This window comes from Electrophorus electricus, chromosome 26 (genome assembly GCF_013358815.1).
Source record: "Electrophorus electricus isolate fEleEle1 chromosome 26, fEleEle1.pri, whole genome shotgun sequence".
In the NCBI taxonomy this organism is placed as follows: domain Eukaryota; kingdom Metazoa; phylum Chordata; class Actinopteri; order Gymnotiformes; family Gymnotidae; genus Electrophorus; species Electrophorus electricus.
The window spans coordinates 7,050,797-7,065,758 of record NC_049560.1 but is presented as its reverse complement, the minus strand read 5'-3'; the positions used below and the strand labels follow the sequence as shown (position 1 = coordinate 7,065,758).

The window sequence follows — 14,962 nt, the reverse complement described above, 5'->3', positions numbered from 1 at the left end:
CCCCTACTTCCACTCTTAAGGGAAGAGTCAGCGGCAGACGTTGAGGTTTCCCCGAGAACCCTATGACGTTGATATAGTCCTTCCCCATCTTACCAGGGGAACACAGGCCTTGTAGAGCAGATTGTGTGTGGCTCCGGTGTCCACAAGAAATTGCAGTTCATGGTTCTCAACTGTGATGGACAGCATATGGTCTGCCAGGTTCATGCTGTCCGGGTCATTCCTGGGGGTTTGTCAGTATGTCTCTCCCTGGCTGGGGTCCCACTCAGCCATGGGATACATTCCACCCGGTGCGACTCTTGGATTTGGTGCATAGTGGCCTCTTCCATGGCCCTGGCCTCTCCTTCGGGTTTGATTCTGGGGACACTCCCTCACCCAATGATCCGCCTGCCCACATACGAAACATCCCTCTGTGTATTCATATCCCCTGCTCAGTCCCCTCGGGCCCCCTGGCCTTCCCCGTCGGCCGTGCCCAGCAGGACCTCCACGTCGTCCTCTACCACTAAATCCACCCTGATTTCCCTATTGGGTCTCCTCATAACTGCTTGGCAGATATGGTGGGTCAGGTTCCTGAGGTGCTCCGGCGACCATGACCTTTGCTGTTTTCTTTTTCTCTGTGGCGTTGTTTCTGGCCTCGCCTACCTGTAGCTTCAACAGCTGAGTTTGTAATTCTGCTAAGATATCTTTTTCTTTCTGGGCTTTCTCTTGGAACAGGGACAGGTGATGCATTAGATGTTTGTTCCATGTGTTAGAGTCACTTCCCGGCAAGTCTGGGTTCATTTTTATCGCATCTCTTACCTCTTGAGGGACACCCCCCAGTACTGCATTTCTAAACCATTCCTGGTGGAGCCCGTGTCTACCTGGGTGATGCCCTGTATATTTAATCCAGTCCTCGGTACATTTGGCTATATATTCCCGAGGGTTCTGGCTATTTTCCCATTTTAGCTTGGGTGTGGCCGCCCCACTGGGGAGCGGATACCTATCTCTTAGTGCATTACCAACCCCAGTAGACACCTGTGTAAACCTTGTGGAATCAGCCAGTCTATTGGTTCCTGCATTTTCCTCAACATCTCTAAGTTCCGATGGGGTGAAGCATCTCGCTGCTACTGCTCTAAAATCCCCTAACACTAACATTTGTCCTGCAGTTAAGCAATCCAGTTTAGCTAACCACAAACCTCCTTCCTCCGCCTCCTCCTTCGGTGACGGGAGGTAACTTATCCACCAGCGCCTACAAGTCACCCAAAGTGAAGGGCTTATATCTTCTGTCCCCATCTCCTAAAGTAATTAACGGCATATTCTGTACTGTATTCGGTGTCTTCCCCTTCTTCGTCATTCTCACTATCCTTTGCTTCCTCCTCTATCTCAACACGTCCAGCCCTTACCCGTAAAACTGGATACATACCTGCCGATGGAGCGGGGGTGCTTGGTCCTTGACATTTTCTCATTGTTGTTTCCTCTGCAAGTGCACTATGCTTCGCTTCTTCTGCTGTCCTTGGTTCCTCATACGGAGGGGGTGTTGCCTCTGCATCTCCTTACTTCCTGTTTTTTCTTTGTTCCATTGCGCTGTACTCTGGCACCAGATGCCTATTTCTAGCCACAGCCGCCTTTCTTCATCATGTTGTTCCGCCATTCTCTTACACTTCCCTTTTTTTTAGTCTTCCCGCTTTCTCTGCCTTTTTCTTTTGTTTTTCATGTTCATCAGTTTTACTCCTTATCCAACCTCCCAGGCTCACTTTGTCTCCTGATTTGCCTCCATTTTCTTTTACAAAATTTATCAACCTTTGCTTAATTTCCTTCTCTTTACTTTTACGATCTTTTTGTTTAGTTACTACCCTTGCTGCCGCCATTACATTGTTTACTTGTGTTTCCAAACTTACCCAATCTCCGGGTCCCCATCCGTCGTCATTCGTTTCTCTGTCAAACTCACCATCCATCCTAACTATTTGTCTGTTTAGATCTACTTCAGTTCAAACTATCCCTGATTAAATATTTTAAACTTACTTACCACTCCTCTCGTTTCTGTTCCGTTCTTCAGTCACTACTTCTCTCTCTAGTCTGAGTGTTTTGTTAGCACCGTTAGGTTTCTGCACTCAGACGAGGTTTTTCGTGACCAATATTCTTCAGACCTCGCTTCAGAGACTTATCTTTGCAAACACCCCGACGTCTCGCCTAATTACACATTCACAGATAGTTACATCCACCTTGATTTCGGGTACTTTGATCAATTCACACAAGCGATATCACTGTCGCCGGAACAGTATTTTATAACCCGATTTGCACAAATTTATTCTTCAATTCACACAAGTGAGTTTAACTGTCACTGGATCAGTATTTTATGGTCAGATTCACACACCTCCGTAAGAATTTGTGGCTCTTTCACCACAGGACTCTAACCCACTTCAAGAATTTGTGGCTCTTTCACCACGGGACTCTAACCCACTTCAAGAATTTGTGGCTCTTTCACCACGGGACTCTAACCCAGTACTCTTTTACCAACAAGAAAACCGATACAAATACCGGTAAGGATTCGGGGGTCCTGAATTCCCCAGGCCTCTAACCCAGCTGCCGCACCGGACCTATTGCCTCGTCAGACGATAGTGGGGTTGCCAAACCAAGGACGGGTACTTTGTGCCTTCTCGCACTTTATGCCTTCTCGCATTTATTTCTCTTTTGTGCCTTCTTGCACGTTTATGCCTTCTCGCATTTATTTCACACTTTGTTCCGTCTAATTTTCAGATCCCACAAGTGGACAGAATCATCACTAATTTTGGAATATTCAATATGCAGAATTTGATAATAGGTTTCTGCTTACCTTATAGTTGTTTGGCTGAAGTAACAATTGAGTCCACTGCACAATCAATTGTCCAAATTATTCTCTCCTTGCATCACCTTGGGGTCACCAAATTGTCGTATTCATTGATGCAGGAAAGAAGAGACCGGAAACAGTGCGTTATCTTGTAGCCTTTTATGCAGAGCTCTGGAGATCTCACTCGCACTTTGCTGTGAAGTGACATCTCCAGAGCTCTGCATTAATAAAAGGCTACAAGGTAATGCACTGTTTCCGGTCTCTTCTTTCCTGCATCAATGAATACGACACTTTGCTGTTTATTGCATGTTTATTCGAATGGTTGTTTCTTTGTACTCCATGCCTGCTTCCCCTGTTTGCCTTCGTGTGTTTTGATGTTTAATTATGTGTCTCCGTCTTGGCTGTATGACCCCTGGACTGCTACAACGACTCTGATTTTGGATTTGTTCATAATAAATCTCGCTCTTCTCCACACATGCGCACACCTCCGAACCACTCAATGTTACAACTACTTATTAAAGTAATCAGAGGATATGTTGCTTCATTGTTGGTTAGTTTAAAATATACTTTTAACAGACTGGCTCCATCAACTAGGAAACACATATGGGGCTCACTTTAATCACATCCTTACATCTGATTAGGGCTGCAGCTAAGCTTGCATTAGTCACAAATGTATTTAATTTAAATAACAATTTTTGTTTGTTTTTGCTTCCTACATAAATTTTGTATCCTTACACGAGATCACCAAAATATCCGGGGTATTTATTTATTTATTTATTTATTTTTTAATTTTATTATTATTTTTTTTTTGTAATGGTTAGCTAGATGGCACATGGAAAAAAAATAGAAACACATCGCTGTACCCATTACCATGCCGATGAAACAACTTCGCCAGTACACAGGCTACAGTTGATAGCTGACAGAAAATAGGCAACTTTAGTGTCACATATCAACATACAATAACATATAACTAACTAACTAACTAACTAACTAAATAAATAAATAAATAAATGTATTTATGTAATTAATCACGTTACCTGGGGCCATGGTGAAGCAAGCTACAGACTGCGGATATGTTCATCGCACCTTTCCCAACCAATGAGAATGCAGAGGAGCAGCGGGAACAAGTTCATTGGTCAAAATCCGCTACATCTTTTTGTTTGGCTGATGACTTCCGGCAGTCTTGTAGTGGTGAAAACCTGAGCGCAGGAAAAAAAGATTCATGAGCGTGTAGGATGAGTTTGAGTGCACAGAAGAGCAAGTGTGTGTGAGAGGACACGAGAGCAGTTTTGTAGCAGAGCAAAGTGAATCTGAGCGAGAGCAGAGTAACATGAGTGAGCACATATATTTTGCATGCGAGCAAAGGAAATCAGTGAGTGCTGCATGAATCACACTCTGGCATTTTAAAAATTTGCTCTCAATTGTTGGATGCTGCTCTGCAATTTTTGAGATATGCGCCTGTTTTTTGTTGTGGTTTTTGTTTTGTTGAAAAAACGTGACCTATTGACTGTATTATGGTAGAGGTGAGCGATTTGTGACCCCTCAAAGAAAATTACTAAATTTTTAACAGTTGGTTTGTGCTGAACTATAGTTTGCAAGAACAACAACAAAAAACTGCTAACACAAGTGCACTTTTGACTGTTTTTACAGTATTATTACACTGTCATGTTTAAAATGAACATGTTAGTTGAAGTGTTTCGTTTAATATCTTTAAAGATCATAATTTTAATTTTAATTCTTAACAAACGTTTGTGGTTTGAAATTCCTAATATATTAAATATACTAAAATTTGATGTTTTTATACATATGAAAGATAAATTGTCTGCACAAATGTAAAGGTATTCCCATGGGGAATAGATATAATAAATATAGTGCCTGGGTGGTCATGCGGTCTATGCAGAAGCCCCCCTAATTTTTGGCAGAACCACAGAAACCACAGTTCACATACTGTAACTCATTAACAGCAAAACACTTAATTATACACAAATCACATTTTCTTGTGTGGTACAAATTGTACAAATTCTAGTAGAAATATTTGGTTTTAATGGTGTAGTAAAGCACAAATATAAAAGAAGCTAAATTTTTGTAAGTAGATCTGATAGCACATTCAAATACTTCCTGTCTGTCTATACCTCCCCTTTGATATTCTTATAAACAGTAGAATGCAGGAAAAGGTAACACGCAAAGCATAAATAAGCCCAACCTCAGAGGAAGCTAGACATTTGCTAGCTAAGCTGCTGCTTTGCTTTCCTCGTCTCACTGGTGGCAACCCAACATGTTACTTGACGCCAAATGGCTTCTCTTTCTCTGTTTACTCAGGCTGCACTTGATTCTTCAAGGTAAGAATCTTGATTTCATTTTAACATTATTATTTTATAACTATGTTTAAAATTAATAAATGTGATACTGAAACATTTCCCCAGACTTAGGAATGGCTTTATCTTTATGGAACATAAATTAGATTTAATTTAAATTAGACTTAGACCTGAATTTGGATACAGTGTTGTAGGTGTAATCAATTTTAAAAGTAAAAAGGAACATTGACAGTTCTGAACTATGTTTAACCATTATTAAATAAACAACTATTGTATATATATGACACATTTCTCCGGTCTGAGGAATGGCTTCATCTGCATAAAACAGAAATTAGGTTTGATTTGAATTAGATTTAGTTTACTTACCTAATTTAGGCTATAATGTTGTAGGTTTAATTAATATTAAAATAGAAAAGAAACAGTGACAATTGTGAGCTACAAAACACTGTTGTCTTGAAATACTTTGTGATTTCCTTTGGATCATGGAAACTGTGACAACTGCGCTCAGTAGACAAAGTGTATCTAACTCCTTTGATGTCTTCAGGATTTCTAGTTTTACACCAAGGCTTCAAGTTTGTTTGACATGCAGTTTCTCATTACTGCAATAATGACATGTTTATAATAATTAAAACCAATTTTATGCCATTATACATATTACGTATTACCTCAGTTGCATGGAGACATTCATGTTTAATATGTTGTGACAATACAGTGTGTGATACAACAAACTAGTACAGTTTGTTCAATAAAGGCATCCAAGGTACAACACACCCCAATAACAGATCAATAAAACCAACAGTGCAGCAATGGACAAAATATTCAGCATTGGACAGGATCACATGGGGAAAAAAAAACAAACAAAACTAAAGTCACTGGTGAGTCCTGTGTGATAGGGGCAAAAAGAATTCCACTCACACAGCTCCAGAGGCATTATTGAAGATTTATATAGAGATGTTCCCATTATGCTCATTATATTTACTTGCTCTTCTCCCTCTCAACTTATACCAGCATATAGAACTGGTTGTGTCTTATATCAATATATGGAGTGTGGTGCCATACCAAGTACTGATGTAATGCCACTTCTAGAGTGAGTGAGTGGATGGATGGATGGATGGATGGATGGATAGATAAATAGATAGACAGATAGATCTTCATTAGAACTTTTTTGATACCGGTGGAAATTGTAATGTTATGTGGAACATAGAACTGTATGTGTGTGTGTGTGTGTGTGTGTGTGTGTGTGTGTGTATATATATATATATATATATAAAATATACATTTTTAATTTTTTTTAAAGAGTTCGGGTATATGCAAATATACAGGTAAATAAGAAAATAATCAAATAAAACAAAATAATCAAAATAACATTCAGTAGAGTACTTAGAATGGTTAAATTATAAGTCTACATTTACCTGACGCTTTTATCCAAAGTGACTTACAATTATGACTCAATACACTTTGCGGAATTGAGGGTTAAGGGCCTTATTCAGGGCCTCAACAGTGACAATTTGGCAGGGCTGGGGCTTGAACTGGCAACCTTACAATCACAACCACTACCACTAACACTATGGTAGCCACTGTGCTATAGTTACCACTCTGGCCAAGTTGGTAGAGTAGTAGCCATAGGCATACTAGCAGTTGTAATGAAATTCAATTCATAACACATTCAATGAGCTGGACAAACTACTTCTACTTCTACAAGCTATTGATGAAAATTGAAAATACAGCTCCACTATAGCGGTCATTTGCCATCTAACATTTAGGCTTGATTTATAGCAAGATTGTCTGTTTTTTGCATAACCACTATGACACAATGCAGTTATTACATAATTAAAATTTACTATACATTAATTGCTCTTTGTTGTGTTGAACCTTAATATATACCGACAAGGATACTCAAAAGCCTTACTGACTTGCTTATCTCTCAAACGCCAAATGCAAAAAGCCTGAACCAGCATAGTCATGTGTAACAAATCAGTCATGTATAATGAATTGTTCTGTGTAAAATTAAATTAAGTTTATGTTACTTTGTTGTGTAGAAGAATCATTTCAATCAGTTCTGTACAATGAGGTATGTGGATTTTAAAATGAACAAAAAGTGGGGCACTGGTATTTGGTATTGGCTAATATGCTGAGGTCAGATGTGCTATTTCATACACATAATGGAGTATTCACTTGAGATACAAATGATGCACAGATTGCTGCTGTTCTTATTAAGTCCATTGGCCTGAGGTTTAATTCACTAGACACTGCATAAAACCTCGCAAACAATTGACTTTCACTTCCATATTCACCATGTAAAATTACATAAATTCCAAAGACAAATTAACACTATGCTGTATGAGCATAATATTTCATTAATATTTTTCCAAATATTGACCTGAGTGTAAACTTCATGCGTTTGTTAATATGCATGCATTATCTTAATTCTACACTGAGACAGAGAGAGGTAAACTGGACATTAGCTGCTTTTCCAAAATTCATAAACAGAGCTGCACAAATGGTCATTTTTTAATTTTTTTAAACTGTAAACACAAAAATGAGAAATATGTAATTTAGTCAATATATATTTTATGACTATTTTTCAGAAGTCTATATGAAAATTAGTATTGGAATTAACTCACAGAAGATCTTAAAATAAAATCTTACAATGTTTCTGAAATTTATGGCTGTTATCAGTTATCACATTGTTACTTGCAAAGATCACACTTGTTTCTTCTTTCAGTGGAATCCAATATCACCAGCATTAATGGGACAGTTGGGCAGGAAGCCTGTATTCAGTTCAAATTTGAATCACTGAACAACAGCAGAATGGATGGCAAGAGCTTGATTGTGCGCAGAGATGACAAAAGGACTGAAGGCACATGGACTAATAGCTCCTGCTCCCCAAGTTCTAAATTTTTGAAAGAAAAATCAAACTGTGCAGTCTACATTGCTGAAACACCATCCAGAGAAGTTTTTCTGTACTTCCCAAATCTCTGCAAAACACATATTGGAGTTTACCAGCTGGCATTATACGTAGAGAATCAACAAATGGTTCTTATTGAGAGCAACAAAGTTAATCTGACCGTATATCCTGGTGCTAATGTAACAACAGGTGAGCTTTCTCTTAGAAAACTGAGAGAAACAAACTACAATGTATTGTATATTACCAGGTTAAAGCTACATTTTGTTTCATATAGTATAGCAAAACTCTATGACAGTAATTACAGTGTGAAAGTATACAGTTATAATACACACGATTACTGTAGGTTTAGGACCATATTTTAAACTGAATATTGTTTTTAGTTCGAATTTCTATAACATGCAGGATAATTAGATTGTCGATTTTTCTGCAGAACCTCCCTTCATCACTAACAATGATTCCAGGGAAATGAACCAATCAGAATCCACAAAGATCTTAATCTTCTGTATCCTAGTGATCATACCTGTGTTTGTGCTGGCAGGGCTGCTGGGCTGGTTCTACTGCACATACAACATGAAAACAGGTATTGTATGCACAAAAAGACAGAGCAAGTATACAATTAATCTAAATAAGGTAACCATGCAATCTGAATTCCTCATTGATTCTTCCAAAACTGGCTAAATTACAGTTCGGTAAACATTCATTTGCAGTAACAACTAGAACTCGAACATGAAAAATGTAACTGTTAAAGAAATCTGGGGGAAATATTGAGTCGTGGAAAGTGTGAAATGTGCTGACAATCAACTTATGAGCTGCTTCCTTCCTCACCCTCAGATCTGGAAACCATAACTTTGGAAACATTAATGAACCTATTTTGTCATTTTAACTTGTGTGGTTATGAATTGAACAGACAAGAAACAGACTATAAACCACCATTCTGCATAACAGAAACAACAATGCATGAATCATGAGTGACATGAACAATATGTGAACCTTTATTTACAGATGACACACCAACACGGAGCCCCATGTCACAGCAGGTATGAATACAACATTTAATTCAGTATCATGAATTAAACATTATCCTTTACTTTTTTTCTGTGTTGAATTTGTGCTGTGTGATGTTTCAGAGGAGATGCCCAGTGCACAGTACAGTACCTGCTGTGAGCACTATTGAGTATGGGGTGTTGGATTTTCATAAACAATCAGAAAGAACAAGCCATGCAGAGGCACCAAAGGTCCAGGAAGGAGTAGAATATGCCACCATCCTCTACCCTCCACAGAGAAAGAGAACATGAGATTAGAGCAGACCAAGCACCCTATAAGGATAATATAATAGAATATAATATATATATGATCATTATTCTATACCTCTGAAACTTGAATCATTATGTTTTTTTTTTTCACAGTGCACAAAATACATGAGGCAATGGGTGCATACTGAATTTTAGGGAAAATGTCATTCCATATTTCCATGTATTTCTGAATGAATGTTGTGATATTTCTTTGCATAACTTTGCCACTGTATGTGTAGAGTACTGTAATGTAATGCAATTAGTCAGCATTTTAGAGAGGTGACAACCACAAAAGCCCCTGTGAGAAACCCCCCTTCCACAACACAGTGCTACACCAGCCCACGGCCTCATTTTGTAATGCTGCTGGGTAGTTTATGTAATATACTAAACACTATTTGGTTATAAATGTAGTGTATCTTGTTTATATTAATATATAATTGCAGTGTGTTTAGAGTATATTAAAATATGAATGCAGTATGTTTTTTTTGTGCTGTAGCTCTTTTGTATTAATTTAGAAGCAGCTACTGAAATTCTGAATTTAATTAGAGGACACTTTCAAATACCATACGTACAGTGTACTGTTGTTTAATGAAATTGATGCTGATGACATTTCTGAATAATAACAGTATTTTAAATTTATCCTGGTTTGTTTGTGTTTATATGTTTTATGGTAATGTTTTGCCAGTGGGTTGTTTACTGTTGTAATACTGAATGGTGCCAATAAATGCTGTGTTAGTATTTCATCTGCTACCTCTCTGTGTTTATTCACAACCATACACTTCACTCACTCACTCACAATCACACACACGCACACACGCATGCACACACACACACACACACACACACACACACACTGCTTGCATATACCATGGAATGTGACTAAAAGTTACTTTTACTGATGACTCAGTTAGGCTTGGGAGATTAGATAGCATCAAAGGTGAAAGTCAGAAGGTGGCAAGAAGATATCTTCTTCTGTACATAAGGAGCAGCAAGGATAAGAACCTCTTTAGCTCAATTTCAGCTAGGCATGTTTGCATGCGTTCTTGATGGTAACATACTGCCTAGCTTATGGTGGATGCCTCAGCGTTTCCACCACCCACTCTGTCACTCTAATGAGCTGCAGGCCACTGCTCTCCACATGCATGGTTTTTTACTTTCAATCACAAGTGAAAACTTTTCCATTCAGCCTACAAGCAAACCACAGCACGACTGGATCAGCAATTTTAGCATTCTGTAGGCTTGTTTCTACTGAGCTTTGAGTGTTTAAACCACAGAACAGACACTTAAGACACAGTCTGTGGTCAGCACGCCCCATTTCTAGCCTCCCCTCATCAGGTTATCAAACAGCAAGCACTGGCATCATTTACAAAAAGTTTACTGCTCTTCAGGGAGGCACCATCAATCACACATGCACGTGTTTAGATAAATATACACATATGCACATGTTTAGATGAATCATTTTATATATATATATAAATAAAATATTTTATATATATATATATATATATATATATATATATATATATATATATATATATATATATATATATATATATATATATATATATATAAAATATCAGGACGTATCAGACAGAGATCCTTCATCAGCTGTGCAAGCAAGCAAAGTGCTTCATATATATATATATATATATATATATATATATATATATATATATATATATATATATATATATATATATATATATATATCCCAACGATAGAGGAAAATAAGTGATGCAGTTGACTTATAATTGTTTTAATTCTGTTTATAGATAGATAGATAAACAACAGAATTAAAACAGAATTATAAGTCAACTGCATCACTTATTTTCCTCTATCGTTGGGAGTAAGACATGCTACTCATTTTCAGTAACTTTTAGTTGTGATGCTGGGCACCTTATTTTCCTTTCCACAGAGTGGGAAACTGCCTCAGAGAAACCACAGTCATAAACATTTAAAGAATGCTCTGTGAAGATATAGACTAATTATTCATGTCAATATACATCATGAATCAACACTTGCAGAAACACATGGAGGCCTAGTAGTCAAAAAGCTCTACCTGCCCAAATTCTGGTGTTCACCCTATGCCCAATACAATTATCTTTCTTTTAATGTTAGTTAGGTGTTCTCTTCCTGCACTTGAGGTTCTTCTGGAAGGTTGCCAGTTGAGCCTCTGAGGAAGGCCCTTAACCCTCAATTATTCAAGTTGTATTCAGTCAAAATTGTAAGTCACTTTAGATAAATGTAAAATGTTCTGTATTCAAGCCTCAAAATGTAGTTCTAGTTGTTGGCAAGCTTCCAAGTCATACTGGTGAATTCCTCTTCAGTCTCCAAAAGGAAATTTATATTATGTTGATTTATTATCATACACACATATAGCCCATCAGAATTTTGTTACAAGGTTGCTAGCAGAGGCTGCACAGAGGGGCATGCTAGTTTTCCTATGGGGTTGAGGACAAGGTAGTATGTTATGTTATTCATTCAGTTGTTGAAACTGAGCATCAAAATTGTCACTGTTTTTGTATTGTCATTGTATCTCTTTTCCAGTGTCCTGCTTAAACACAAAAAATGACATTTCCTTGATTTTTTTCTCTTTTTTTCTTAAATCTAGAATTTCTCTGGGATCTCTGCTATTCAAGTTGGGAAAACTAAAAGGTCCTGAATGTGGCCTCTTGAGCTTTTTCAATTTCAATTTCCACCCAACAATGTCATTAAACTTTTGAGTCTGATCATTCCAGCCTGTTCCGATGATTTCTGATCTCAGACTAATAATGAAACCGTTGCTCGTGTGTAGAGATGTATTGATCAAGCTCAAATTTGCTTATTCCAGGGATGGTTTCCCAGAGTTTATTTTCATATCTGCAAATTTATATAATGCTTGGCAAGCATAGTGGTTACAAAGGTAAAAATAACTGACCCCTCACAGTCAAAGAGGATGTGTGGAGGTTAAATATCAACATAAAGGATGCAATAAAAGTATATAATTTATGGTATTGTTAAAATATTTCCTAGAACAAAAAGCAGAAGTATACGTGTTCCTACTATGAACAGAAAAAACAGAAGCATGTCTTCACAAATTGTTCTTAATGTTTCTAAAGTGTTGGTCATATTACATTGATCTAACACTAACATACTGGCCAACACACTGGAGTTAACAAAACTGATTTGTAAGCTGAGGGAAACTTTACCCAATATTTATGTGGATGTCAAGGCAATTTGCAGTGAAATGGATCCTTTCAGTGTCGGCTGGTGGTGTCTCCCATGATGAGCTGGTCCTGCACATCCACCAAAAGGGGATGCAACCTGAGGAAGAGCACCTTCTATTAAGCTGGATGTGAGAAGAGGACCCTTTGGTGAATAGGATGCAGTAAGGGCTGTGCCTTGGGGAAGAGCCTCTTCGCCTCGCAAGCCTACTCAGTGGGCAGGGCTCCCTTGACTAGCCCCTATACCGAGACTCACTGCATCCCTGGTTGGTGTCGTTCATGGTGTGATGATGCATGGCATGTGGGAAAAAGGCAGGATTCAGATGTGTGTCAAAGAAGCCACAAAGTTGTTTAATATGAAAAATGAAAGTAATGCACAAACATGAGGAGTCATGTAAAGGCAACAAATGACAATGAACACTCAGACTGAGAGTACTAAATACTTGATGGGAATGAGGCACATGTGCACCAAGGAATTATTAATAAGGAACAGGTGGATGTTTTCAGGGAGGGAACTAGAATGAGTAGAGGGCAGCGGCAGTAAGAACAACAATGAACACACATGGGCAGGTAGAATCAAAGAAAGAGCACATGGGGTGTGACGGAGGCGAGCAGGCCACCATTAAAGAATAGATCTTATTCTAGAAGAGATATTGATCCAGGAAACCTCTGGAGGCTGGACAATAAGTTATGGATGGGAAAAGCATCTGTGTCAATAAAAAGAGCCAACATTTGTTCTTAGTTTACTTTTTTACTTGGTTAGAACTTTCACTTGCAGACTGTCACTTTTGTTAGTACTCCTAGGACAATTTGTAGAAGTGGTGATGTGATTAGAATTTGTTTTTAAAAAGTTGTTTCTGTCAAATCATACTGTAGTTTTGCAGTCCAGTTAATTAGTCTGGAAAGTAGCAAACATTTAGCTGATGCTTTTATCCAAAGTGACTTACAATTATGACTGAGTACAACTTGATCAATTGAGGGTAAAGGGGCTTGCTCAGGGGCTCAACAGTGGGGCTTGAACAGCAACCTTCTGATTACAAGTCAAGTACCTTAACCAGTGAGCTACTACTGCCAAACCACTTCTTTGTGCCATTGTGTATAGGTGTCTTAAATCCAACAAGGATTTTATAATTGACTTCTCAGATTTTCTGTCTGTGATTATACCTAAGACTGACACACTATTGCTTCTAGGGCATTTTAATATTCATGTGTATTGTCCCGCTAAACCTATGGTTAGTGAGCTCAACCACCACCTTGAGTCTTTTAACCTTGCTCAACTTATTAACAGTCCTACTCATGCACATGGTCACACTTTGGATCTTGATTTTATCACATGGTTTTAATATTTAACTCTTGACTATTAATATTTTTCAGACCATAAGCCTAATATTTCTAATGTTCCACAACAATGTCAAATACCTGCAGCTAGAATCCCAGGCTGTCCCTTTTGTTCTATAAACTCAGCATTTGCCAATACTTATGTGAATAACTCATTAAACTACATCATAATGACCCCACCACAACTCAGTGCATCAGAACGAGCTACTCTTTTTTATTCTTCGTGTTCTGCCATCCTTGATTCTGCTGCTCCTTTTAAAACCAGACACCATAAGAATATAGGAAAACAGAATGAAAATGGCAGAAAGACAAACTGTAAGTATCACATGAGATTTTAGTGCCTTTCAACAAGCTGTTAAAACAGCTATGAAAAATACATTTTCAGAAAATATATATCTAGGAATGCACATAGACCTAAAGTCATGTTTAACACAATATACTCAGTAATTAATGCACTAAATTGCCAGGCCTTAAATTGTTAGGCCTTTTGTCTTATTGAAAGTATGTGAGCATTTTCTACATGTCTGCACTTCGTAATCAATTGCCCAGCTTCTAAGAGAGACATTTGATATTAGAAGGCCCAGTGTTTGATCTACTGTAAACCTTTGCTTAACATTCGGCTCTGTCTCATCTTTTTTCTAAAATAATTTCTTAAGAAACCTAATCCTGATAAGATCCTAAATAGTTTTTTGCCACATTTCAAAACTGCCATTTCTCATGAAAGTTTTTACACAGTTATTGCCTTACTTGAACAACAATAATATTCACGATACTTTTTAGTGTGGTTATTAAGTTCTTCAAAGTACAGGGTCTGTTTTATTAAGATTTCTAAATGATTAATTACTTGCTGTTGATTCTGGAATCTGTCTCCTCTGTTAAATATCAGTGCTGCCATCAACACTGTGGATCATAATATGCTTATTAAGCTACAGGAAAATGTCCTTCAAAAGTCATATCTGGGTGGCAGGCCTTTTGGAGTTAATGCTGGCGATTTCTTTTCATCTGTTACCATTGTAGCAATTTTAATACTTTTGAGGAATTGTCAGTTACAGTTGGTAAATTTAATTGTGGCGCCACCCTGATTAACAGTGAAAATTGAATAA

The 14,962-nt window shown here is 37.8% G+C and overlaps 2 protein-coding genes across 9 annotated transcripts in view; one reads left to right on the top strand and one right to left on the bottom strand.

Annotated features, from left to right (window-relative positions):
- Positions 1–1,914, bottom strand: part of tctex1d2 (Tctex1 domain containing 2) — an 8,601-nt gene extending 6,687 nt beyond the window's left edge. Inside the window, exon 1 of one of the 2 annotated variants that reach the window (XM_027006898.2) lies at positions 1,875–1,914. In XM_027006898.2, coding sequence (XP_026862699.2) covers positions 1,875–1,903 — 29 coding nt within the window. In that variant the 5' untranslated portion in view covers positions 1,904–1,914. Of the gene's footprint in view, positions 1–1,399; positions 1,483–1,874 lie in introns of those variants that run through there. The other variant, XM_035523144.1, reaches the window with a different exon arrangement.
- Positions 1,915–2,106: 192 nt separating this feature from the next.
- Positions 2,107–10,061, top strand: LOC113575414. 7 transcript variants are annotated; one of them, XM_027006907.2, is made up of 7 exons: positions 2,107–2,301; positions 2,383–2,618; positions 5,123–5,142; positions 7,844–8,215; positions 8,457–8,606; positions 9,029–9,063; positions 9,154–10,061. In XM_027006907.2, the coding sequence occupies exons 4-7, from the start codon at positions 7,930–7,932 to the stop codon at positions 9,319–9,321; spliced, it is 639 nt and encodes a 212-aa protein (XP_026862708.2). In that variant the 5' UTR covers positions 2,107–2,301; positions 2,383–2,618; positions 5,123–5,142; positions 7,844–7,929; the 3' UTR covers positions 9,322–10,061. The 7 variants fall into 7 exon arrangements, with proteins under 7 accessions (XP_026862708.2, XP_026862706.2, XP_026862707.2 ...); XM_027006905.2 differs by having other exon boundaries at positions 2,107–2,618; XM_027006906.2 differs by lacking the exons at positions 2,107–2,301; positions 2,383–2,618 and adding an exon at positions 3,009–3,044.
- The last annotated feature ends 4,901 nt before the right edge of the window (positions 10,062–14,962 follow it).